Source organism: Empidonax traillii, unplaced genomic scaffold (genome assembly GCF_003031625.1).
Source record: "Empidonax traillii isolate 1590-97213 ecotype Southwest subspecies unplaced genomic scaffold, ASM303162v1 scaffold584:size400879, whole genome shotgun sequence".
In the NCBI taxonomy this organism is placed as follows: Eukaryota; Metazoa; Chordata; class Aves; order Passeriformes; family Tyrannidae; genus Empidonax; species Empidonax traillii.
The window spans coordinates 326,662-351,488 of record NW_020955777.1 but is presented as its reverse complement, the minus strand read 5'-3'; the positions used below and the strand labels follow the sequence as shown (position 1 = coordinate 351,488).

At 50.6% G+C, this 24,827-nt stretch overlaps 3 protein-coding genes and 1 long non-coding RNA gene across 4 annotated transcripts; 2 read left to right on the top strand and 2 right to left on the bottom strand.

The window, feature by feature from the left end:
- The first annotated feature begins 109 nt into the window (after positions 1-109).
- On the top strand, positions 110-8,270 carry ERLEC1 (endoplasmic reticulum lectin 1). Its single transcript, XM_027898213.1, has 13 exons — positions 110-241; positions 333-413; positions 879-956; positions 1,082-1,145; positions 2,632-2,672; positions 4,423-4,646; positions 5,941-6,070; positions 6,398-6,559; positions 6,839-6,898; positions 7,077-7,201; positions 7,545-7,622; positions 7,797-7,872; positions 8,011-8,270. Exons 1-13 carry the CDS (start codon positions 179-181, stop codon positions 8,080-8,082), a joined length of 1,254 nt encoding a protein of 417 aa, XP_027754014.1. The 5' UTR covers positions 110-178; the 3' UTR covers positions 8,083-8,270.
- On the bottom strand, positions 7,225-24,771 carry LOC114064834. The gene is made up of 3 exons (XR_003572814.1): positions 24,338-24,771; positions 23,252-23,257; positions 7,225-7,236 (listed from the first exon to the last, which is right to left on the bottom strand). It is a non-coding gene; the product is annotated as an uncharacterized LOC114064834 (long non-coding RNA).
- Positions 12,907-15,726, top strand: LOC114064831 (toll-like receptor 2). The gene has a single exon (XM_027898211.1). It carries the CDS (start codon positions 12,907-12,909, stop codon positions 15,538-15,540), a length of 2,634 nt encoding a protein of 877 aa, XP_027754012.1. The 3' UTR covers positions 15,541-15,726.
- GPR75 (G protein-coupled receptor 75) lies at positions 19,339-20,850 on the bottom strand. The gene has a single exon (XM_027898212.1). It carries the CDS (start codon positions 20,848-20,850, stop codon positions 19,339-19,341), a length of 1,512 nt encoding a protein of 503 aa, XP_027754013.1.
- Positions 24,772-24,827: the final 56 nt, after the last annotated feature.

The window sequence follows — 24,827 nt, the reverse complement described above, 5'->3', positions numbered from 1 at the left end:
CTATAACTAATGCCCAGGAAATACTCTGGAGCACGTCCTGTGAATTAGCAGCACCACTCAGTGATTCAGGGGTATTTCTGACCAGTAGCGCTCAGAAAACTCACCTGGCTGATGCAAAGGTTGGTTGTTTCCGTAGCCCACGACTGGTGTCCTGTACAAAGAGGACAATTACATCATCATGACCACTGTGGATAAAGAGAAATACAAATGTATCCTGCCACTGATAGCCAGTGGCAACGAGGTGAGTGCAGCAGAGTTATTTTGTAATTATAAACTGGAGATGAGTCTTTATCATGTCATTTTTAATGTCACAAAATGTCCTTCTGTTCCAGGAAGAAGAAAAGGACTATAAAGGTCCTACTCCAGGGGAACTGCTGGAACCTCTCTTTAAGCAAAGCAGCTGTTCCTACAGAGTATGTTACTTCTGTGTTGGTAATTAAATGCTAATTTAAAGGTTATAATCCAGTCCATGTCAAGGTTTTAGGGTAGTAAATCAAGCACTAGTTCAATCTGAAATAAGGGCTCTGCACCTTTATGTCTCAACATTGCAGGTAAAATTCTGTATGATTGAAGATGTCAGGATTCAGAGAAATTGTGTTGCTACTGTAGCAACTGAAAAATGTGGATTTACTTATTTTCCCTTTGTTTTATCTGCGTGAGAGTCAAGGAAGCTTTGCCTGGTGTGTTTCCTTGGAACATCACCAAAATGTCTGGGGAGACTGAGAGCACTCAGGGTGCTCTTGTTTTTGAGGGTGCACTCAAACACACCCGCTTGGGCTGCATTTCCTGCTGCAAAAGCCAACATTCTGGGGGGGAGGGTGGGTTGTGGTGTGTAAATATATCTAAACATAGTTTTTAAAATGTGTTTTAACTTTAAGATTGAGTCTTACTGGACCTACGAGGTCTGCCATGGCAAACACATCCGTCAGTACCACGAGGAGAAGGAGACGGGGCAGGTAAGGCTGCTCACAGCCCCTTCCCTGCTGGCATGTTCCTGCTCAGCTCCTCCAGAAGGCTGCAATTCCTTCAAAAAGCAGGGAAAATGATCACTGAAACTTGTTTTACCTTCTTTTGATTGCAGAAAATAAACATCCAGGAATACTATCTGGGGAATATGATGATGAAGAACCCGTTGTCAGATCCAGGTGTGTCTCAGATTATTATATTTTGCTGATGGTAATCAATTGTTTGGTTTTTAACTGCTCCTGGCTGAGAAATACAAGTGTAGAAAACTGATTCCCAGTGCAAAGAGTAGAATTTTGTAGATTTCTTGGGGTTTTTTTCCAAAATAAATTGTTTTCAGTCGATTCTTTTTGGCACCTCTCCTTGCATCCACCCTGTCAGTTTTGCTGTGCTAATTCATCAGCTGCATTAATCTGCAATAATTAGTGCCAGGGAAAGAAAAGATAGGATTTAAGACATGGAATCCATGTATGATAGCCCAGACTTTGTCAATACACCCTTTTTCTTGGGTGGGGAGAAGTGTTTTTCAGACTGTGAGCAGAGGGCAGATAACACATAGCACACCTTGGGCTCTGCTGCTTCCTAATAAAACAGAATCTGCAAACCCCAACTCTTACCTTTGCTGGTAGATTTGATCCTTGAACAGCTTGAGAGTCATTTTTTAGGGAATCTGGTGCAGCTCTTCAGAAATACTCAAGTGCCTAAGGTGGGACTTGGTGGAAATTGAGTCGCTGAGCTCCAAACTCAAACGGCACTTTAGAAGAACTGATTTTCGGAGCGCTTTTTGCCTGTAAATTAGCTCAAAGAAGTCTTAAAAATCCAGAGACTCAGCATTGATTTGCCAGGGTTGATGGAAAGAATAGAAAAAAACATCTCTAGGTTGGGGTTATTGTTTAATTCTAGACTGCTGTGTAACAGGTGGGCCTGTTTTCCTGTTCCAATGTTTTCCTAAAAGTGATTAACTGAACACTGCAGTCCTTTGGAGGGGGTTTAGTCCTATTAATCCCATTCCTGGCCCCCTGCCTGCAGCCCTCAGTTAGGTCTCAGTCCTGGCAAAAACAGGGCTTCAGCAATGTGCTGTTGGGCATTCCTGTGGGAGTGAGTCACAGGGATCCTTTGTGGTGCCTCGTTCTCCCGAGGTGCTGCTGCACAGAGCACAAGATCTTTAATTCAGGTTACAGTTTTGTGGGGCTGGGTGCTGAAACGATGTGAGATGGTGCTTCAGGTCATCTCAGCTGAGTCCTTTAGGCTGCTGTCCCTCTGTCCTTGCTGCTGAGGTGGCAGACTGTGTCCTTTCCCTGCTTCCTGCACAGCAGCTCATGCTCCTCCCCAAGCACCTGCCTGTTCCCTGTCTGGTTCCCTCCCTTCCCAAACAGGAGCAGCAGCAGTGACGTGTTTTCCAGCCCTGCCTCTGGTGTGAGGGCTGAATTAGGCCTGTCCTACCAACCCCAAATTGTTTGAAGACCCTCCTGACTTGTATTTTGCTCTGTTTGCTCTGGACCCCGGATCACTGGTTGTCTCCTTTCTTTCCTCTTTTGCACCTGCAAGTGGCTCTTGGCAGTTTACAAAGTACCAGCAAATACACAAACCAAATAGATAAGGTTCTCTGTATATAATTTCATTTTACTGCAAGTGCACAGACTTACCTCGTTCTTAATTATTCCCCAGATCAAGAAGAGAAGGAAAATTCCAAAGATGGTGCAAAAGAGGCAAGTGAAAAACATCTATTTTAACTTTTCCCGTCAGTAGCGGAGGCAATTTATGTATGGTCATAGAATCCCAGAAGGGTTTGGGTTGGAAGGGACCTTAAAGGTGATCCAGTTCCACCCCCTGCCATGGTTGCTCCAACCTGGCCTGGGACACTTCCAGGGATGGGGCAGCCACAGCTTCTCTGGGCAACGTGTGCCAGGGCCTCCCCACCCTCCCAGGGAAGGATTCCTTCCCCATATCCCATCTAATGATGAAATGATGTAATTAGTCCCCTCCCAAAATGAGTATCAAGAAATGAAACTCAGTTCCTGAGCTGCACTTTTCTCACTTTAAATGATTGGTCCCGGCTCAGAAATTTAATTTAGTCTTGCTACTCACATTTCTTGCCCTTCTACTTATTTACAGTATTCTAATCTTAAATAAGATGAATCCTGTGCTCTCCTTCTATGGATACACATAAGCACAGACAGTTATTTTCCCAGCTGCATTAGAGATCTCCATTCCCTTAATGACACTTCCAAAGATTTTAGGTAGGGAGAAACACTTAACAAAGCACAAAATCCCCAAGAGATTGACTTGCTGACCCATCCCATAAAACTCTGTGCTTCCCTTTCCCACTTGTTTAGGCCCCAAAATTCAATTTGAGTTTCCAGTTTTATATCAAAACAATGGAAGTACCCGAAGCATGTTGGAGTTTGGAATTAGCAAGAGCAGGTTTGACCTCATTGCTGGTTATCCTTCATTTTCCTGCTGAAATGAAGGGTTTGTGTCTGTGTCCTTTAAAGTATCCCAGAGGGGTGGCTCAGCAATACCCAGGTCTGAGGAGCATTCTGGAGGTCACTGAGGGGGCAGAACGTGGCCTGTTTTAATGGCAGTGGTAGCTGTGCCTCTTGGAAAGTCAAGAAAACCAGGTGTTTTGTAGTGTAGCTGCTTTTTGTTCAGTTTCAGAGCAAATTTAAGTCTTTATTGCCTTTTGTTTGTTTGTTGTTGTTGTTTGTTTGGGGGTTTTTTTGACAGTATATATAATGCACTTACAGGGTCTGGATTTCAGGCCATACAGAATTTAGGCATGGAATCTCTAGCCAGGAAAGGGCATGTTCACCCTTTAACCTCGTGAATGTCTTCCTGCTTCACTCATGGAACAGTTTTTGGGAGGGGCAGTGGCCTGTGACAGTGGGATGTGGCTTAAAAGCCAGAGCAGGTGAGGGACAGAAAGGTCTGGGATCCTTGGAGTGTCCCGACCCCAGAAGGCACCTGTGTCTTTTAGCACAGAGCCCTGTTGGTTGTGCACTGAAAACCTGCAGTAGCTCAAGCAGCACCGGTAGGAAAAGGTCAGTTTTGTGGGTTCTGACACAAACAGAACTTTGGGAACCCAAGAACTCCAGCTGCTTCCAAGACAGGAGCCAGGAGAGGGACTTGACCACTTTAGGGAATTAATTTCTTAAAGTGGAAGCTGGATGGGACACAAAGGGACAAACCTGAGGAGTTTACAGGTGTGAAAAAGTGGAATTACTTTGTATGTACCTTGATGGTTGTGAGGCACAGCCACAGGAGCTGTGGGATCCTCTGGATAAGGAGCGGCTCAGGCCAGGAATGCCCAGAGGGGTAGTGCAGGTACCGGGGTGACTTGGCAGGGGTGGATTTGGGTCCTTCAGGGCCTGGCTGCTGAAACACCAGGTCTGGTCTCAACCCAGCGGTGGTGGGGTCCAGAAGAGTGGGAGGAGCTTTCCCTTTGCTTTCCCCGCACAGATCCCCACGAAGAACATCGAGGGGCAGATGACGCCGTACTACGCGGTGGAGCTGGGCAACGGCACGCCCTGCAGCCTGCGGCAGAACCGGCCCCGCTCCAGCACCCTCATGTACATCTGCCACCCCGAGGCCAAGCACGAGATCCTCTCCGTGGCCGAGGTCACCACCTGCGAATACGAGGTGGTGATTCTGACCCCGCTGCTGTGCAGCCACCCCAAGTACAGGTACGGCCCCTCCTGCCCCTCGGCGCGGCAGACACCCCGCTGCCAGTCTGGGCCACAGCCACGGCACCTGCCTGGGTGCCCCCACCTTGGCACGTGAGGTTGCACCCCATTCACATTTTGGACACCCGCAGGGCTTGATCCCAGGTGGGAAGCAGGACTTGAGTTTCAGTAGGAACCACAAAATCACAGAATCAGCCAGGTTGGAAAAGCCCTCTGAGATCATCCAGTCCAACCCCGGATCCACCCCCGCCGTGGTTCCCAGCCCGTGGCACTGAGGCCACATCCAGTCTGTCCTTAAACACCTCTAGGGATGGTGACTCCACCCCTCCCTGGGCAGCCCATTCCAATGGCTGAGCACTCTCCCTGTAAAGAATTTCTTCCTAATATCCAACCCAAACCTCCCCTGGCACAGCTTACGACCGAAATGGGCATTAAAGGCAGATTAAGAACACTTACCTTCTTTTAGTTTGTGATTTCAAGGTCTTGAGGGATCATCTTCACGGCATTTGATGACTGCAGATACCACATGTGTACATAGGCTTTTATAATCTCTGTACAAAACCAAAAGTGTGCTCTCCAGCCATAACCTTAACCTTGGCTTTAGCTGCTTCCACCTACGAGGGGCTGTCTAGAAGCAATTTTCATATGGAGAATTCACAACTTCAGTGTTGTTCTCTAAAAATCAGGTGTAGCCTTCTTTTTCCCTCCCCTTCCCTGAGCTGTGCTGTGCATCTGAGGGATCCCTTAGTCTCAGTCACACCTTTTTGGACCCTTCAAGGGGTGTGAAGAGTAGTGCAAAGGGAGTAAATAATATGACATAGAACGTGGCAGGATAACGGACAGGATTCCTGGATTTACACAGATGTTGGAACAAGGCAGAATTTAATCCCTGATCTGAATCAAGCCACAAAGACTAGAGGCAAAATCCTGCATTGTGCATTTTATAAACACTTGGCAGCTGGAGTAACTCAGTTAAATGTTAAATGTTTAGTATCCACTATAATTTTTTTCCTGTAGATGGGTTTGCACATACTCTGTTATCTGTTTACTGTGGGAGTCTTTTAAGCCTCTCTATCAGTAGCAGAACAAATAGAAAGTGCACAGGCCAGGGGTTCTGTTGCGTGGTAGGAATAAAATGCAGAGCTGCTGATGTGTGTTCCCCAGGCAGCCCCTCGGCCTCCAGGGCTTTGCCCCTGCACTGAGGATCCCAGCCAGGGGTGCAGCTGCATTACCTGAGCAGAAACTCACAGATTGTTGAGTTGAAGGTGTGACACCTTCCTACCTTGTTGGGCAGGTTCAGGGCTTCCCCCGTCAATGACATCTTCTGCCAGTCTCTGCCGGGATCCCCCCTGAAACCCCACAACCTGGAGCAGCTGGAGAAGCAGCAGGAAATGCTGAAGACGCCTTTCAGGAGGGTCAAGGAGGTAGGACGTGTTTCATTTTAAACAGAAGGATATTTTCCGTGTTGAACACTTTCTGTAGGATGGTGTCAGCCTTTCAAATAGTCTTTCAGCTTGTTGAGACCACCTGTAACTCACCTTATTTGGAAGGGAAACAAAGCAAGTCACTTTGGGCTACTAATTTAAAGCTTTTGTAGCTTCTGTGGCCTTCAGGTCACAAATGTGTGAAGGTTTGGACTGGAATTTTCTCTCAGCTAAAACTGACCAAAACAGCCAACTGGACTCAGCATTCAGTAATTTATATGATTTATAAGACTGTGCCGGGGATTTAACTGTAGCCTTTAATTTCAGGAAGAAATGCCTTCAACAAAAGAAGAGAAGTTCTCTTCCATTCACAAGCCTGTGGCTGTTGGAAGCCACCAGCTGTTAACGGTGGGAACAACCCACATCTCCAAACTGACTGATGAGCAGCTCATCAAGGAATTCCTTAGTGGCTCCTACTGCTTCCACGGGGTGAGGAACAAGGCTGCATGGAGTAAATAGCTACTCCTTACCTGCACATCCTGTTTTATGTCTTTGTTTGGTTTTCACTTTTAACCTGTCTCTCGAAACTCCATTGATTTGAGCAGTGAAGTGAGAGTAGGTAATGAGAATCTCATTCTGTTAATTGATAGAGATGGGGGTTTACAGCTCAAATTTAGGGTCTGGGGGAAAGGCATGGGGTTGTTTTGGGGTGTTGTTTTGGGGTTCTGGTGGTTGTTTTTTTAGTGCTGAGCTTGTATCTCTCCCCAGGGTGTTGGCTGGTGGAAATACGAATTCTGCTACGGCAAATACGTTCATCAGTACCACGAGGTGTGTTTAAATAGCTCTGGTAGTTCTTTATGCTTTACTTACTTTAGTTTTGTAGTGCATTTGATAGATGGTTGTGGGGGCTGGAGAATCTGCCTCCTTTTCTTGGCTGATCAGCAGCTTGGGTTCAAGAAGCCGGATTTCAGAAAGTAAACCCTCTGTGCACGCTGTCCTTTTCTAGGACAAGGAAAGTGGCAGGACCTCCGTGGTCGTGGGTACCTGGAGCAAGGAGGAGCACATGGAGTGGTCGAGGAAGAACGCGGCCAGAACCTTCTACCTGCGAGAGGATGGCACCCAGACCGTCAGGTACAGACTCTGCCTGCTCTCTGCTGCTGCCACAGCTGGCACAGGACAGCCCTGGCAGTGTTCACCTTGTTAACACGTACAACAAACTGGCAAGAGCAGCGCGATAAGATTTATCCCCCCTACCCCAATCAACATCAAAAAATAGGTAATTCAGCACTCAGGAGATGATTCAGAATAAAACCTTCCCCTACTGACCAAGCATTTGCTTCTGCAGTTCAACCTGTTACTGTTTGGATATTAAATACCTGAGGAACAGTGAGGTGGTGGCTCACACCACTTACCTGCCTGCTTAAAAGTGGTGTTGAACACTTCCAAACTCTTCTGTTCTGATCTTTCCTGGCAGGATGGTGTCTCATTTCTATGGAAATGGAGATGTTTGTGACTTGACAGACAAGCCAAGGCAGGTGACTGTGAAATTGAAGTAAGTGAACTGATGTTCTCTGTGTGTTTGCTAGGTGGGAGGGGGAAGCTGCTGCTGCTGTTGTTGCAGAGCTCAGAAGGCAGTGATTATTAACTTAGTAAAAATGCTGCAGATAGCAGTGAAACACATTGTTATTTTGTGCTTCTTACACCCCGATTTCTCCTCTGTTTTCAGATGTAAAGAATCTGATTCCCCTCACGCTGTGACCATTTACATGTTAGAGCCTCATTCTTGCCAATACATCCTTGGGGTAGGTAAAGACACGCCTGAGATCAGGTGCCAGGTCTCAGGTGCATGTTTAAGGTGGCCCCTTCCTTCCAGTGACTCTTCCCAAGATTCCTGCAGTGCTGAGTTCGTGCTCTCTGATGTTCTGGTGTCTCTGCTGCAGGTGGAGTCTCCAGTCATCTGTAAAATCCTGGATACAGCAGATGAATACGGGCTCCTCTCCGTGCCCAGCTGAGGACAGCAAAGCCCCCTCCATGAGCCAAATCCTGACACTTCCCACGGGAACAGCCATCTGTGAGCTGGCAAAGGCCTCACCAGCACAGCTCTAAGCTGAGGGACTCGTGAACCACTTTGTGTATAACTATGTGTATATAAGAGCTTATGGATAAACTTTTAATGATTAAAACCCTGTCTTGCACTTCCTGCCTGGCTCGTGTGTGACACGTTCCACCAGCAGCATCCCTAAGGTACAAACTGCCCACTGGAAACAGGCACAGGAATAACCAAAGCTTCAAATGAGGAGCCCAGCTGCCACCAGAAGGAAAAGGTGAAGCCAACCCTTCCTGCTCAGGAGCCACACCACCACTCATGGTTTTTCTACTGCCCCAGCACTACCTCTTCGTTTGACTGTTGGCAACTGTGTGTTCACTGTACCTCACCCCTCTCTTCGACTGCTGTTTCTTCTCCCAGCCTGGGCCGCTTCCCAGGACATTCCATTTATTTATGTGTTTATATTTAACACTGGAGGGTTCATCCTCATACAGTTATTTTGCTGAACACCCTCCCTGCCATGGGGTCCCGTTCCCTGTAGCGTGTCTGCCTCGCAGAGGAGAGCTGGGAGGTTTTACTCTGCCGGCACTAGAAATTCCCAGAAGCTGGGGAGGGATCAGGCAGTTGAAATCCTGCTGACAGCAGGGTCTGAAGTAGGTTTGCATTATAAATAGGTGGAACAAGTTTGTAATGGCCAACACTCAGAGCCTTGAGCATTTGGGGTGTAGCAACAGTGTGTGGTTGTTGTGTTGGTCACTTCCCTGTGCCCACCACGTTTCCTCTTTTGCAGAGCCCTTGTGCAAGGCACAGGAATTCCTGGCTGTGGGGGGGAAATGTGCCAGCCCTGTGCCCTGTGACTGGTCAGGTGCTGCCCAAAATACCCTCCTGAACCGCTGCTCTGTTGCAAGAGAAGCCTTTTAGTGTCTCATCAAGCAGAAAACCCAAACAGCAGCAGCAGCAGCAGCGTGAGTTGACATTTGAAGCGAGAGGCACTCTTCTTGCTCGTATCAAGGTGTCAGAGGGAACTGCAAAAGGGGAAGAGTCTTCTACGCAGATTTTTTTTTCCCCCTGAAAGAGGGTCTGCCCATATTTCCCCACCACAACCTTGTTTGCAAAGCATTTGCTAGATAAGCAAAAAGTGGCCCAAGTTCTAATCCAGGAGCTTTCAGAAAGAGGAGACATTAAAACCAGGGTTGCCCACACTTCATATCCTTACCTTAGTTTCCCTCAAGTTTTTACTCCCCTGAACAGTCACAGCTGGACCAACCTCATCAGGACCTGCCAGAGGTGTCACTCCCCCAGGCCACAGCAGCCAAATTACAGTAAGGAAAGGTTAAAACTTGTTTCACCTCGTGCTGCCTTGGCAAGGGGCTGTGTGAATCCCGTCGTTCCAGCCCTGGATCTGTGTGATCCCTTGGGATGGCTGTATTTTGAATCCAGGCTGCCCTGTAGCTCCCTGGCTGCTCTTGGGAAAAGCTGGGCAGGCACAGCCCTGCCCCAGCATCCCTCGGGCTGAGTCATGGGAAGGGAAGGGAACCCCCCAGAGCCCAAACCTTCCTGCCCGCCCCTCACTTGTGATCAGCCCGGAGGGCAGGCCAGGAACAGTCACTCTGCAGAAAGTCCAGAATTGCCCTCCGAGGAGGGGAAGCACAGCCCTGACTCAGCAGCCACAGCACCTGGTGCCCCCCAGCACCAGCTCGTGCTGCTGTCTGAGCAAACACAGGGTTGCCAAACCTGTGGTGTCCGTGCTCCTCAGCCTCGACTTCCCCCTGCACAGGAACTCCCACGCTCACAGCTCTTCCTGCCTGCCCACACATCCCCCAAATAGGAGGAACACGCTTTGCTGCCCCCCTCCCCAGCCCACAGCCCACAGCCCACGTGGGAGCGAGGGGAGGAGGCAGGACACACACAGAAACCCCACAGGGCACAGCAGACCATAAGCTGCTACTGCTGCAAGTAAATTCCAATATAATTCGGTGTTTTCACACATTTGAATCTAAAAGAAAGAAACTTGAGAGTAATCTGCTGCCTCAACCCTCTCCCAGACGAGCCTGGAGGTGCAGGAACATGCCAGGACCAAAAGTGGGGGAAAACAAGGTTCTTGAATACCCAGAAAGCTCCCAGAACTGGAGGGCTGTGCTGCTCTGCTCAGGTTTGTTCCTGAGGGGTTCTGCAGGTTTGCTCCCATGCCTGTGGAAGGTAGAGCTGTTTCCAGCAGACAAGTGCATTTCCTGGCCATAAATACCTAAGATTTTCATCCAATACACAAATCTAAGCCCACCTTAATCAGGGAAGCTCCTGTGACATCGGGTCTCACGAAGGTTGGTGCTGATTCTCTCTGGGTTTGAGCAGCTCCTCTGCAGATTCAGCTCTCCTCCCTTGCATTTCCAGCACACAAAATCCCATCCCCTGCAGAGGGAGAGTGAGAACAAGTGGCAGACAACCTGTTTTGGGAGTGAAATCCCTTTATTTCATCACCCTGCCATGGTGTTCTTGGTCACACAGTGTAGACTCTCCTTTCTCACTCACAGACCTTTCTTGTGTCCTGCTCTTCCTCCACAATCCCCAAAATAAGAGGTTGCTTTAAAAAAAAAAGGAGAATAAATGAATACACAGAGGGTGTGTTGGATGAATTAAGGTAGAATAATTCCAGCACAGTGTGTTGTAGAATAACTGTGCTTGTACCAAAAAAAAGAGTCTTTTTCACTTTGTCCCTTGCAGCCCTGGTTTTCTCTGGGATTTTGCTGGGCCCTGTGATAGGATGTGGCTGCTCCACCTTCCCAAAGGGAAGCACAGCCCAGGGTTCTCTGGCAGCACTGCTGTATTTACATGGAGAATTATCTGACTGTGGGAGCCCACCCCATGCTGAAAACAGGAGATAAAATGCCCCCTGACGTACTCTGAGCGCTCTCAGTTTCCTGTGTCTCTCACCAAAGCAGATTAGCATCTGTCTGAAGAACTGATGACTGCAGGGCAATTCCCAGAACCTGTCTCAGCAGGAAAGTGCCTGGTCAGAACCAGACAGACAGCACAAAACCACCTCGGATTTTCCAGCCTCCAGGACAGGGCAGGGGAGCCTTCAGTCTACCACAAGAGTTTCCAGTCATACCAATGACCAGCTGCAAAAGAGGGGGAAAAAAATGAAAATGATTTACAGGTAAGCTCTGGTCCCAGTGGAAGCTTGAGGTAACAATTTAGAGTCGAGTCCTTACCCAGTGGGTGTCCCTGTGGGACAGAGGCCGACCCCAGAGGGTGCAATGGCATCTCAGACCCCCCTCCCCACCTGAGATTCTCTGAGGGGGGGGGCAAAGGTAAAGTTACAGTGGATGTCATGTCATGCTTAGGTGGAGCTCGAGTGGCTTTGGTCATTAGCACGCGGCAGTGGCAGAAGTAACCCGAATTATGGAGCTAATAGTTGCCATGAGCTGTGTTGTTGTTGATGGAGCACGGCCACAGTGCTGTCCCATCCAAGCTCCCTCGGCATTCGTGCTCCCGAGGTGCTCAGCCAGCCTGTCCCTGGTGAACCCGCCACCCCACGCACTCCTTCCAGCGAGCTTTGTCTTCTCCCCCCAGCTGTGATGCCTGCGATGCTGCGCTGGGAGCGAACCCTCTCACCACACCGTCCCGGTGCCAGCGCATCACAACGAGCCACTGGCACCTTCCGCTTCCCCCTCGGCCACGGCTTGAGCAACGCCCGAAGGGGGAAAACTTGACAGATCCCACCGGGGACAATCACGTCCGGCACTGCCTCCTCCTCCTCCTCCAGCCGGGCAGAGGGAGAGGGGGGGCCGCTTACCGCAGGTCCCCGGGGCTGGGCGGGCCCGGGGGTGTCCCGGCCCGTCCCCGCTCCCAGCCCAGAGCCACAAAAGGCACCGGCGGCAGCACAAGGGACCGGCGAGGGACCGGAGCAGGTACGGGGGGGGCAGAGGGACGGGAGGGTGGCTGGAAGCAGGAACGAGCTGGGTGATGCATCCGTGATGCTTTTCACACCCCTGTGGTGCTCCGGCGGCTGGGTGTTCCTGCGGGATGGGGGGTGGGTTGGTATTCCTGCGGGATGGGGGGTGGGTTGGTATTCCTGCGGGATGGGGGGTGGGTTGGTATTCCTGCGGGATGAAGGGTGAGTTGGTGTTCCTGCGGGATGGGCAGCAGAGGGCAGGGCTGGGGCAGGGCTGGAGCCGGGCAGCGCTCCCGGCACTGGGAATTCTCCAGAGCCCAGCGATGAGGGGGCAGTGACCTCTCCCGGCTGCCTCAGACAAGCCTCCCATATCCCACTTCCCAGCAAACTTCCCCTGACAGGTAATACGGCCCAGCAAACCGCTGGTAAATCCTTGGCAGAGCAAAGCTCCAGGGGGCTGGGATCACGGGAAGAGCCGTGGTCACACAGTTCTGTGGAGCTTTACTGAGGTGGCTGGACGGGTTTTGGACGGGTCAGACTTGCCTGGTTGCTGACGAGAGACATAAAAGCAGAGTCCCACGGTGTGGGCCCAGAGTGGCGCTGCAGATTGAGCAATGGAAGATGGGATTGCAGAGGTGCCTGGGGAGACAGGAAAGAAAGAAAAGATAATTCAGACTTTATCTACAATGACCTGAAATGAATAGAGCCCTCCTTAAATCCTTCTCTGACACTTCCTCTCTCTTACTCTGAAATAAGTTGTATTTTCTTTTGGTAGATAAAAGGGATTCGTAGATACAATTAATGACACAATTTCTGGATTTGCAAGTAAATTAGGATTATTTTTTTAACACAGAGCACATTATAATGATGGATGTGACATTTCTCTTCTCCAGGATGAGGGTCCTTCCTGGCTGCCTTCATCTCTACTTCATTTCTTTCTTGTTCAGTGGAGCACGTGGATTCCTAACATGGAGAACACCCACAGCCTTCCCAGTTTATAACTACTCCTATTCCAACCTCTCCTCTGTCTCAGAAGCACAAGCTCCCAAAACAGCAAGAGCTCTCAACTTCTCCCATAATGTCATTGAAAAAGTAACCAAGAGAGACTTGGAAGGTTTCGAGGCGCTGGAAGTTCTGGACCTTTCCTACAATCGGATTCGGGAGGTTGAGCCCGGTGTGCTCCAGGGCCTGCTCAGCCTGCTTTCCATGGATTTATCATTCAATGATGAGAAGCTGCTTCTGCCACATCTCCCACCCCACCTGGAGCTCTCGCCCACCGGCAAAGCCTCGGGGTCTTTGCGGCTTTCCAAGTATTCTGGCAAGTCCTCAGAGGCTGCTCCGGGGCCTTCTGAGCCCACCGAGGAGCCACCACGTTCCAGACACGCTCCTGTCCTGGGAAACCTTAACCCCAGGCTCAGGCGGAGCACTGGGAACCTGCTTCGGAATGGAGAGGGAAACACAACAGCGCTTCCAGCCTTTCCAACAGCCACACCGAGGCCCAGCTTCTGTGCAACTCCCATCAACGGGACACTGGATCTGTCCCACAGCAACCTCTCCGAGGACGAGCTGCTGCTAAAACTGGACGAGGATGCCTGCCGAGCTCAGCTGGCCGGCGTCCTGGAGCTCGACATCAGTCACAACGACCTGAAAATGGATCTCCTGTCGCTGTTCGTCCTGTTCTTGCCCATGGAAAACGTGCGGTGGATCGACGCCAGCTTCAGCAATTTAACCATCAACATCCTGGACGTGGAGGCCATCTGTAAGTTCCCTTTCCACCAGCTTTTCTTTGTAAACATCAGCCACAACCCCATCAATAGCCTGGACACGCTGTGCCTCCCCCCCACCATCAAGGAACTCGACTTGTCCTTCACCAACATCAGCCAAATACCCCTGAATTTCGCTAGCAAATTGTTTAACTTGGAAAACATGTACATCCAAGGAAATCACTTCATCTACACAGCATCTCCAGACAGCAGGAACACACTTCCAACATGTGCCCCTCCCCCTGAGACTGTGCACATCAACGCCATCTCCTTTGTCAGGACCGAGTTTGGGACACCCATCGAGAGCCTCCCCAGCAAGGTGAAACACCTGGTAATGTCCAACTGCTCCATCGTGGAGCTGCCCGAGTGGTTTGCTGACACAATGGAGGAACTGCTATTTTTGGATCTCAGCCACAACCGCATTTCTGTACTTCCCAAATTCCCTTCCTCCCTGCAGCACCTCGACATCAGCAACAGCGACATCAAAGTCATACCCTCGAGTCTGAAATCCCTCTCCAACTTAACAACATTTAACATCCAAAACAACAAAATTACGGAGATGCACGTGGAGTATTTCCCATTAGCTCTACAGAAATGTGATATCAGTAAGAACAAGTTGAAGGTGCTGTCCTTAACCAAGGCCCTGGGGAACCTGGAGCATCTCAACGTTTCTGGGAACCTAATCACCCAGCTGGAAACCACTGACCCCCTTCCTGCGCTCGCCAGCCTGGACAGCAGCCACAACCTCATCTCAGAGCTGCCCGACGGCCTTGGCAATTCCCTGCCAGCGCTGAAGTATTTCAATTTATCAGGGAATAAGATCTCCTTTCTACAGCGTGGCTCCCTCCCAGCTTCTCTGGTGGAGCTGGACATCAGTGACAACGCCATCACCACCATAGTGGAGGACACGTTCGGCCCGCTGACGAGCCTGAGGGTGCTGACGGTCCAAGGGAGACACTTCTTCTGCAACTGTGACTTGTACTGGTTCGTGAACGTCTACATGCACCGCCCCCAGCTGCAGATCAAGGGCAGGGGGGACGTGAGGTGCAGCTTCCCCCCGGACAGGAGGGGCTCCCTGGTGGAGAGCAGCCGCCTGACGCTGCTGCGCTGCTCCCTGGGGCTCCAGCTGGGAATCACCGCCGGCACCGCTGGCCTCGCGGTGCTGCTGCTCACAGCCCTGTGCTGGCACTTCCACGGGCTCTGGTACATCAGGATGGGCTGGTACTGGTGCATGGCCAAGAGGAGGCAGAACAAGAAGAGGCCCGAGAACAAGCTCTACGACGCCTTCATTTCGTACAGCGAACACGACGCCGCCTGGACCAAAGAGAACCTGCTGGAGAAGCTGGAGAACGATGGGTTCAAGATCTGCTACCACGAGAGGGATTTCAAACCGGGGCACCCCGTGCTTGGGAACATATTTTACTGCATAGAGAACAGCCACAAGGTCCTGTTTGTTCTCTCCCCCAGCTTTGTGAACAGCTGCTGGTGTCAGTACGAGCTGTACTTCGCCGAGCACCGGGTCCTCAACGAGAACCTGGATTCCCTCATCATGATCGTGCTGGAAGACCTCCCACCCCACAGCGTCCCACAGAGGTTCAGCAAACTCAGGAAGCTGCTGAGAAGCAAAACCTATCTGAAGTGGAGCCCCGAGGAACACAAGCAGAAGATGTTCTGGCATCAGCTGAGAGCTGTCTTAAAGACAACCAATGAACCCCTGGTGAGAGTGGAGAACGGATCCGCTCAGGAGATGTACGAGCTGGAATGAGACCCGAGGAACTGGGAAGGCTGTGCCTGGAAAGCCTGCGGTCAAACAGAAACGTTTACCTCCTGCAAAGGCTCAGTGATGCCACGGGGTTTGTCTGGATCAGCCCCAGGAGAGGTTCCTGGCGGGACTGTCGCACTTGTGTCATTCCCTCTGATAAAGGAATCCCGAAGGGATGAGACCCAAGTGCTGGTAAACAGCCTTTTCTTCCTGGGCGCTTGAATCTCCCCAGCTATTCCCAGCATTTCTGTAAGTGCTGTGGATGTCTCCTGAAGGGAAGAACAGCTCAGGTCACACTGCACGTCCTTGCTGCTTTTTGAGGTGGTTGCAGCGACAAGGGGTGTCTTACAACTGGAGCAAAGATTCCTGTTCCAGGACAGCCTAAGGTAGGAACACACCTGCACGCAGGGAAGAAAGCCAGCAGCCAGGCTGGCACACAGGCAGCAGGTCCTTTCTGTGGTTGGAGCAAGAAAAGATGAAAAATTTACTTCTTTTATCACCCACACCGCCACAGCCTTGGGCCTCAGTGACTGCTGGGAGAGACCAGGCTTGGAAACTTTTATAAGTACACAATAAAATATACAACCAACGCAAAAAACAGCTGAGTGTGTCAGTGTCTGCCGTTAGGTGACTGGGGTGAGCTTTACATCAACATAAATCTCTGAAGAAACAAGTTCTGTATGTTATTATTCAGATCTAGGAAAGCTTCACTTGACCCATTTCCAAGGGACTCCGTGCTACCTCACCTAGTGCCACTTGACAATTTTACTTATTGTGTTTGGGAAAAAAGGGAAGGAAATCCAGCTGATCTAATTTTCACGTTCAAGGAAAATCAGCAGGCTGTGGCACCAAATAAACGCCAGGTGAGGACAAATCATTTGGTGGAGCACGGTCTGGACTTGCTCCCACAGCGAGTGAACCCAAATGACTTCCCAGAAGAAGATCCCAGATCCAGGAAGGCAGGATGTCTGTGTGCAGCACGTCTGGAACGCAGACTCTGAAAGGGAATTAGCTCTGCTGGGACAAAATAAGACAAATCCAGAGCTATTTGCTGCCAAAAGGGGGGACATGAAACAAAGGCCTGCATTCACAGAGAGGTCTCCCAGAACTCACCAGATGCAAACCCACTCTTCCTCAGCAAAATGCTTTGGCATCAACAGCTTGGAGGTTTTACAATTACAGGTTGAAAAATCCAACCCTGCAGCCCAGCAGCTGAAAAAGCCAACTCTCACCACCACAGAGATTTAGGACTTAGAAAGACTAAGTTATAAAAATATTTAAACATTTTTGTTCATTTAAACAACCAGAATTCGCTTGTTAATGAGATTAATGAGCCCCAAGTAATTCATCGGCTGCTTTTCTAATAAGCTCCTTGATGCTTTCTCCTTTCTTTCTAAACCACTCAGTGCTCACATTTCTCACTTCATCTCTTCTCACACATTTTCCACCTCCTTTGGCCTGCACTTTGTTGCTTCCCTCTGCTTGGATCTCTGCTTTTCAACCTTGCAGTCACTCTTTACTGGTTCCTTACTGGTTCTTTACTGGTTCTGTGCTCATACAAGGGGCTAAAAGAAAAAAGAAAAATTAAGCTCCCAAAGACTGTAAGCTGACTATTTTACCATAAAATTGATTAAATCAGTTCATGATTCTCTGCAAAGTTGTACCCACCTAATCCCCAAATCCCATCTCGATTTCCTACACCCATAAACATCCTGCAGAACAATGAACTCAGTAAAACTGACAGCTTAAATCAGGTTTTGCTCCTACTGCAGATGACAAGGTGCTGCACTTTCCTATCTACACTTTTCATATTAACCCAAATATTAACACAAGGGTGGTATATTAAGAGTACAGTTGACACCAGGAGTTGACAAAGTTCTTTTTTTTGCACTAACACATCACATAAAGGAAATAAAACCTCCTTCTTGGACCCTTCCTGCTTTACTCCCACATGAACATTCCATGCAAATGACTGTCATGAATAAGGTGTGAGGGGTTTAACCTTGCAGCGAGAGCTGAAGTTCATGTGATCCAAACTAAAGGCACAGGAGAAGCTGCACACACAGAGCAAACCCCAAGACCGCTTCATTTGTGTTTTTTCCCTCCAGTACAATTTGTACTGAAGAGAAATTTAACTGCAGAACAACCAGACAAGACTTTAAAGTTATTTTTTATACTTAGTTTGGAAAGAACCACGTTATTCATTTGGAGAAAAAAAAAAAAAAAGTATCTGGGCAGAGAGGAAAGACTGAAATCATTTCAATTTTACATTTGTATTAGAAAGTTGTTCACATCGGTTTTATTGCGAGAAAGCTGGTTTGAATTATTCAAAACTAATTCAAATTCAGTGTTAAACAAAGAACAGCAGTTCAGTTAACAAAAGGCCCGAACCAACAACTCTCACACAGCAGCAAGTGGATGGTTTTTGTTCCTCAAGTACCAAATCACCTTCCCATCGCTGGCATTTTCCTAAAGATGTGGCATTTTCCTATGAGGAGGCACCAAACGTCTGTGGCAGGATTGTTCTGGAGACACTGAGGCTCTGCTGAAGGTGAAGGTTGTTTGGCAGAGGTTTGGTGACCTACAGCCAGAACTGTCAGGAATTTCAACTTCCCACGACATGTGACACGACACAAAAATAAAACACAACTCCTTTCAAGTTATTTGCTTGCTGTGGAGACCAACAGGGGAAGTTTCTAAGCAGACAGATTAAATCAAACTGATGTTAAGATTTCTTAAAAAAAAAAAAATCTCCAAAACTTGTAGTTAGTTGGGACGTGGCTGTTCTGGTTTTAAAAATGTTAACAGCTGTCAGTTCTACCTGTCCCAATTTATAAAAGTCATGGGCAAAGGAACAATAAGGAACACAACTCTGTGCCTAACAGCTCACTGGCTGGGGAATTCCAGAGGAGACTGCATTACTCCTGTCCTATAATATTGCAACATTCGTCTTTATCCTCATCTTTATCCACACCAGTAAGTAGGTATTGCACAGCTACTTCTATCAGAGGCAAGACACCTCTCCAAATTATTTTGGGATACATAAAACAACCCTCCTTCAAATAAGCACCCAGCAGATATTAATGTATAAACTGCAGAGGTTTATTCCCACGCCATACTTCCCCAAAGTCCTTCCCAGTGGAAATACAACACTGACTGAACAATGTTTTGTCCCACTTGAAGAAGCCGAGAGTGAAATCCTGAACTTCAGTGGAACCTGATGGAAATTTTGCCATTTACCTCAAGGGAACCAGGATTTTGCCTCAGGAATAGAAAAGACTTTTGCTATTACTGAAAAGTGCCACCAGTTTTTCCAACCTTCTGCAACGGAAAAAGTTTCTACTCCAATAATACCAAGAACCCTCCCAATTCCTCCTTCTGGAAAATACAAGATATTTGTAATACTCTGCCTTATCACAGCATGGGTTGGAAAGCTCATCCACTGCTACCCCCTGCCATGGGTAGAGACACTTTCCACTGGTCCAGGTTGCTCCAAGCCCCATCCAACCTGGCCTTGTGACATAACAAATCACACAGTTATGGCATTTACTTTTTCACTTGTCCAGCAGTAAAATTCAGTACCAAAACACCCTCATGTGACGATTCCAAACACAAATCTAAAATGTATCCCCCTTCTTGACTCGGCAGTGAAATTCCAGAGAAATCCCCCGGCACTGGCTCCAAACAGCTGGACATGGACAGGAATGGCATTTCCATTCACTGGCAGCAGTGCTGTATCACTGATTTGGGGACAACCCTTCCCCAGCCAGAGCAGGGGCCGCTCTGGGGTGGTGGGTCAGGCTACACTGAGGGCACTGGGATGTGCCTGGTGGGAGCGGTGCTGCAGTCCCAGCCCATGCCGGGGGTGGGATGGGGGATGCAGGGCTTGGAAAAGCCAAACACGGAGCTGACTGGCTGCAGGCTGTTGGGGGTGCTGACTTCCTGGGAAGGGCTGCTGTTGTACACGCTGTAGTAGGGCTCGATCCGGGTGTTCATGGGGGTGGAGCTGCTCTGGCCGTAGTGCTGGTGGCCCACGGAAGCCCTGGGGCTCAGCACGCTGTCCTTGGAGTGACTGGGAACGCAGGCCTGGTCCAGGCCCTTCTTCTGAGGCTTCGGGGACAACACGTACGCCGAGTTGGTCTCGTGGTGGGAGGACTTGTTCCTGTTGACTTCCAGGCTCCCCTTGCCCACGGCCCGGAGCCTGGTCCTGTGCTTGCAGCAGCAGAAGACGAGGGCGGCGTACTGCAGGCACCACAGGACGCGCCGTCGCAGCCCCGCGCTGTTGCGGGAATAGATGAAAGGATTTAACCCGGACTTGAAGAAAATGAGAGTGAACCCACACAGCTCAAACTGGTAGAGGACAAAGCCCCCGCTGTTGGACAGCACGTCCTGCACCAGGGAGATGCCCAGGGGCATGCAGCACACCAGCACGGAGAGCACGATGACCACGCACGTCCCCACGGCGCGGGAGTCCTTGGCCGTGGCCAGGTTGACGGCCGACGCCGGCGGGAGCCGCGCGGCGTGCTTGGGGTGTCCAGGGCCCTGTCCGTGGGCCTGCCCGCAGCTCTGGGTGCGGTACAGGGCGGGCTGTGGCCGAGGGGAGCCCACGGCCGCCACGGGCGGGCCCTGCCTCGCACGGGAGTTCCTGCGCAGGGCCCGGGCGATCATCACGTAGGACACGGCCACCACGGCCACGCAGCAGATGAAGTCGGCGATGTAGAGGTAGAGGATGAGCCTGCCCTGTCCGCTGGCCAGGCTGGCCAAGGGCAGGCAGCGTCGGGAGCCGCGGGCTCGCAGCGTGGCCAGCGTGGCCAGGGTGAGGCTGGCGGCCCAGAGCCCCAGCGTGAGCAGCAGCGTGCGGGGCGTCGAGGCGGCGCGGGGGGGCTGCCTGCCCAGCACCACCCGCAGCCGGTGCAGCGCGATCACCGCCACCGTCTTGAGGGACATGATGATGAAGCCGGAGCTGGTGAGGTGGAAGGTGAAGCAGAAGGTGCCCGGCACGCCGCGGGCCGGCCCGAAGAACAGCACGAAGGCGAACATGGGGGCGGCCACGCCGCAGAGGAACAGGTCGCAGAAGGACAGGTTGAGGATCATGAAGTCGAAGTCGGTGCGGAATTTGCGAAGGGCCGGGTCGAAGAAGGAGAGCAGCACGATGAGGTTGCCGTAGGAGCCCAGGCAGAAGACGAGGGCCAGCAGGGAGGCGCAGGCGGCCAAGGTAGCGGCGTGGGTGCCCTCCCGCAGCTCCGCGGGGCCGCTGCCGTTCGCGCCCAGCTGCTCCCCGGGCCCCGCCGGCAGCCGCCCCGACCCGTTCATCGCCCGGTCAGCGCCGCCCCGGGGGGCTCATCCCCGGCCCGGTCATCGCCAGCCCGGTAACCGCCGGCCCGGGGGGCTCGTCCCCGGCGCGGTCACCGCCGCTCCGGTGGGCTCACCGCCGGCCTGCCCGCCCCGCTCCCCACCGCTCACCGCCGGCTCTCCGCCGCCATGGCGCCCGGGCCCGGCCCCTTCCCCGCCCGCCCCGCTCCGCTCCGCTCCGCTCCCTCCGCGGCGGGGCCGGACCCGCAGCCCCCCCGCCCTCCTTCCCGCACTCCCGGCGAAGGCGGGCCCGGGGTTCCCCCGGCGCGGGGCGGGGGATGCGGCACCGGGCTCCCCAAAGCTCCCCAAAGCCCCTCCGGCGCTGCTGCACCACCCCGTTGTCAGCCCGCCGAGCAGCTTGGATACAGCGGGCTGTGCCAGCACAGACTGCGGTTCACACAACCACAGAACGGTTTGGGTGGGAAGGGAACTTAAACATGATCCGCTTCCACCCCCTGCCACGGGCAGAGATACCTCCCACTAGCCCAGGCTGCTCCAGCCTGGCCTTGGACACTTCCAGGGATCCAGGGGCAGCCACAGCTTCTCTGGGCAACCTGTGCCAGGGCCTGCCCACCCTCACAGAGAGGAATTCTTTCCTAATATCCAATCTCAATCTACCCTCCTTCAATTTGAACCCATTCCCCCTTGTGCTGCTAGTACTTGCAAACAGCCTTGCCCCATCTCTCCTGTAGGTTCTCTCCCGGCACTTTAGGGATCATTCTGAAATACTCACAGGGACGTGAGGTCGAGGAAACTCTCGGTGCACGCTCTCCCAGCTGTCCCAGGCACACACAACCCAGGGGCCTCCACGTCACTGGAAATGCAGGTGCAGGAGATCAAAATCCAGCCAGGCAATGCACAGAAATACAATGGAAATACAGTAGACCCAGTATTTCTGACTTATGCATCACACTTGTCTTACAATTGTATATACATCAATCTTAATTTTAATAACCATCTCCCCTACCCCAGCAATCACACAGGGTTGTTCTTAAACTAGTTGTGTCCAGGAGGGGGAAGGTCCAAGACCCAAAACATGGTTTCCTGTGGCTTCAAGGTATGTTCCCTCTCAGCTTGGCTGTCACTTATTTTCCCTCTTGCTTGTATTTCTGTTCTTCAGCCCTGGTTAATTTGAATTCTGTGAGTGAACCCTGGCCCTACTGACTGTGAGTTATTTTTTCAGGGGCAAGCTGGGCTCTCCCTCCTCGGATTTTATTATTAGTAAACATCGGAGGACACTGCACGAACAAATAGGAACTGACATGTTTGTTACATAAACAGACAGGACTGACACAATGTTAGCCTAACGCAAGAGTGAATTACTTCAAAGTGGTCAATGCTGAGGAAGTAGTGAGGATTGTTCCCTTCCCATGTGACCAAGGAGCACAAGATCCTCACCTGCTTTCTGAGCAGAAAAACACACCTCACTTCAGCTGGAAACAAGACACTGCATAAAAACTGACCTCAGCTTCTCACCGTGTCTAACCCCTGAGTCCACATGAGGCCACACAGCTGGACTATCCCTTTTTAAAAGAGCTTTTCAACTTTTTAAAAGAATTGCCAAAGTTTGGGGTGGGGGACAAAAGCATGGGAACCAAGACCCCAAAGCAGGGCAGGAATCACCAGAGCAACAACTCCCCTTTAATCCATCAGAAGTCAAAGATAAAAACTTACAAACATTATCAGCAGAATTATCAGTGCTGAGAACACCCTTGATTCCAGTCCACTTTTCTCAGTCACTCTCCCTTCCCAGGGAGAGAAAACTAAACCTTTTTTCCCCTCTTGCCTCAAGGACTTTCCCTCCTAAATCTCTCTTAACAGCTCTGAGAAGCACCTTCATTAGAAATCCAGTCTCCAGAGCCTGTGCCCCAAGGTGGCTGTGGACAGTGAGTGTTCTGGGATGGGGAAATCCCCACAAGTTGCCTTCCAGGTACTGCAGGATGCCAGCGAGGATGTAAAACACCTCAGCTGGTAACTCACAGCAGGGTTAAAGTTAAAACGCTCCAAGGACAGTGGCCAGCAAAACCTTCTGCTGCCACGTGGGTTTATTTTCCCTTTTCCATCTTACCAGATGATGGTGTTTCCCACAGCACAGGGGGAGAGGAAGCTGGAGGCTCTCTGCTGCAGGATTCCAGGGAGCCTGAAGCTGTGGAGGAAAGTGTGAGACTGAGCAGAGTGTGGGATGCTGGGGATGCCTAACTGTGAAAACCTGCCAGGAAACATCAGCCAGTGCACCCAGCACAGGGCTCCCAGCAGCCTGGGAAAGGATACAGGGGATGAAAGGGGACATACCTGGATGTAAAAGGAATGCATCAGAAATAAGAACCTTCATCCCTTTTACTCTTTAATGAAAACCCCAAACCTCACCCTCCCACAAATTAGTTCTACTTGTCAGTAACACATCCAACTTTGAGCCTGTGGTACCACCCAAAAGCACAAGTTTAAAGTGTTATTCACCCATTGGATAATTTTCTCATGTATTTTTATCAAAATAAGCATCAAATACACTTGGTTATGGAAATATGGGAGATTACAGCACTCAACGTGACCATTTAATTTTCTTTCTAGCACAAGAACAACTGAGCAGTAAGTCACTGGCAACTTGAGCAAACAACACAAAACCAAACCAACCAGCCAACCAACCCACAACAAAAACCCCCGAACAAAAACCTCCCAAGCAAACAACCCCCCCAGCAAACAAAAGAAAACCACCCCAAAACCTCCCATGAATGAATTCTACCTTACATTTTTTGCCCTTCCCTGGTACTTCACAGTGTGGTCACAGGTTATCTGTGCAGACTGACAGGTCACTAAGGCTATCAAGGCTACCAGACCATCTCCAAGGTATTTTTCCATCTCCCTTCCTGTTCCAAGGGGAAAATTTCTCTCTTCTCACGCTAGAATTGTCTCCCTCTCTAGACTGGGGTCCTGCAGTCGGCTCATCTTGAAGGCTTTAGGGAAGAGACAGCAGAAGACATCAAAGTGATGGCAGCTCTGAACTCAGGACGTGTGTGTTGCTTGGGGCAAGTCGGGGAATAAAAGCAGTAACGGAGTTGTGGTCTTTGATGAAGATCTCAAAACTGTTCCTACAGTTCCAGAACAGGAGACTAACAATCCTGCCCTCACCAAAACTCAGTCAGGACAGGTTTGCTCACACTATCACAGTTATATTTTTATCCTACAGAAGTGTATTTTGAACAAGTGTTCTATTTACAGGGTGATCTGTTTGGATCAAGGAATTGACCGTGGATTTACAACATGCTGTTGGGAATTGATACCACCTTCAACTACAGAATGATTCCCTACTGGATCCTGCAACCAGTTCCAGCTACGCTTTGACTAAGAAACTCTCAACACAGCAGAAAACAGCAGAGCTGGATCCCACCACGACCTGCCCTGCAGGTAGGCAGGACAGCACGGGCAATATCTGCCCCAGCAGCTGATGAACTGCCAACACATCCCCTAAAGCTGAGCCTCTGCACCAAATGCTTTCCATCACCTGTAAAGTTTCTTGATCTGCCAGCAAACCCACCTCCACTACGAACTAGTTTCTCCAGTTCTCAGAAGTTGCTGAGTGTTACTGAGTGGCACAAGGTGTTCTTCCATAAATGCAGATGCTCATTCCCCAGCCCTTAGAACAAGGTCTCCGATTAATCCCTAACATTGCCTTAGCTCACTGCCAGATCCCAGGACAAACACCAGCCTCACCCAAAAGCCCAAAAGCACAGCAACCACCTGAAGATGAGGTCTCAAACCCAGCAGTTTGCGCCTCAGAAACACAGCGAGCTGCGGTTGTTACAAACAGTCGGTTTATTGGGTCTTTCACTAGGTACACAGTGAACTCAGAGTTTGGCACTACGCTCTACAGTGGGACATCCAGCGCTGCCCCGGGGGCTGCGGGGGAGATGGAACACACTCCAGCTCAGGGACTGTCCCCA

Coding starts and splice junctions, on each gene's coding strand:
- ERLEC1 (XM_027898213.1), top strand. CDS start 179: ATGACCACTGTGGATAAAGAGAAATACAAATGTATCCTGCCACTGATA. Junction 957..1,081: donor AGGAGAAGGAGACGGGGCAG/GTAAGGCTGCTC, acceptor TTTTGATTGCAG/AAAATAAACATCCAGGAATA. Junction 4,647..5,940: donor TGCAGCCACCCCAAGTACAG/GTACGGCCCCTC, acceptor CTTGTTGGGCAG/GTTCAGGGCTTCCCCCGTCA.
- LOC114064831 (XM_027898211.1), top strand. CDS start 12,907: ATGAGGGTCCTTCCTGGCTGCCTTCATCTCTACTTCATTTCTTTCTTG.
- GPR75 (XM_027898212.1), bottom strand. CDS start 20,850: ATGAACGGGTCGGGGCGGCTGCCGGCGGGGCCCGGGGAGCAGCTGGGC.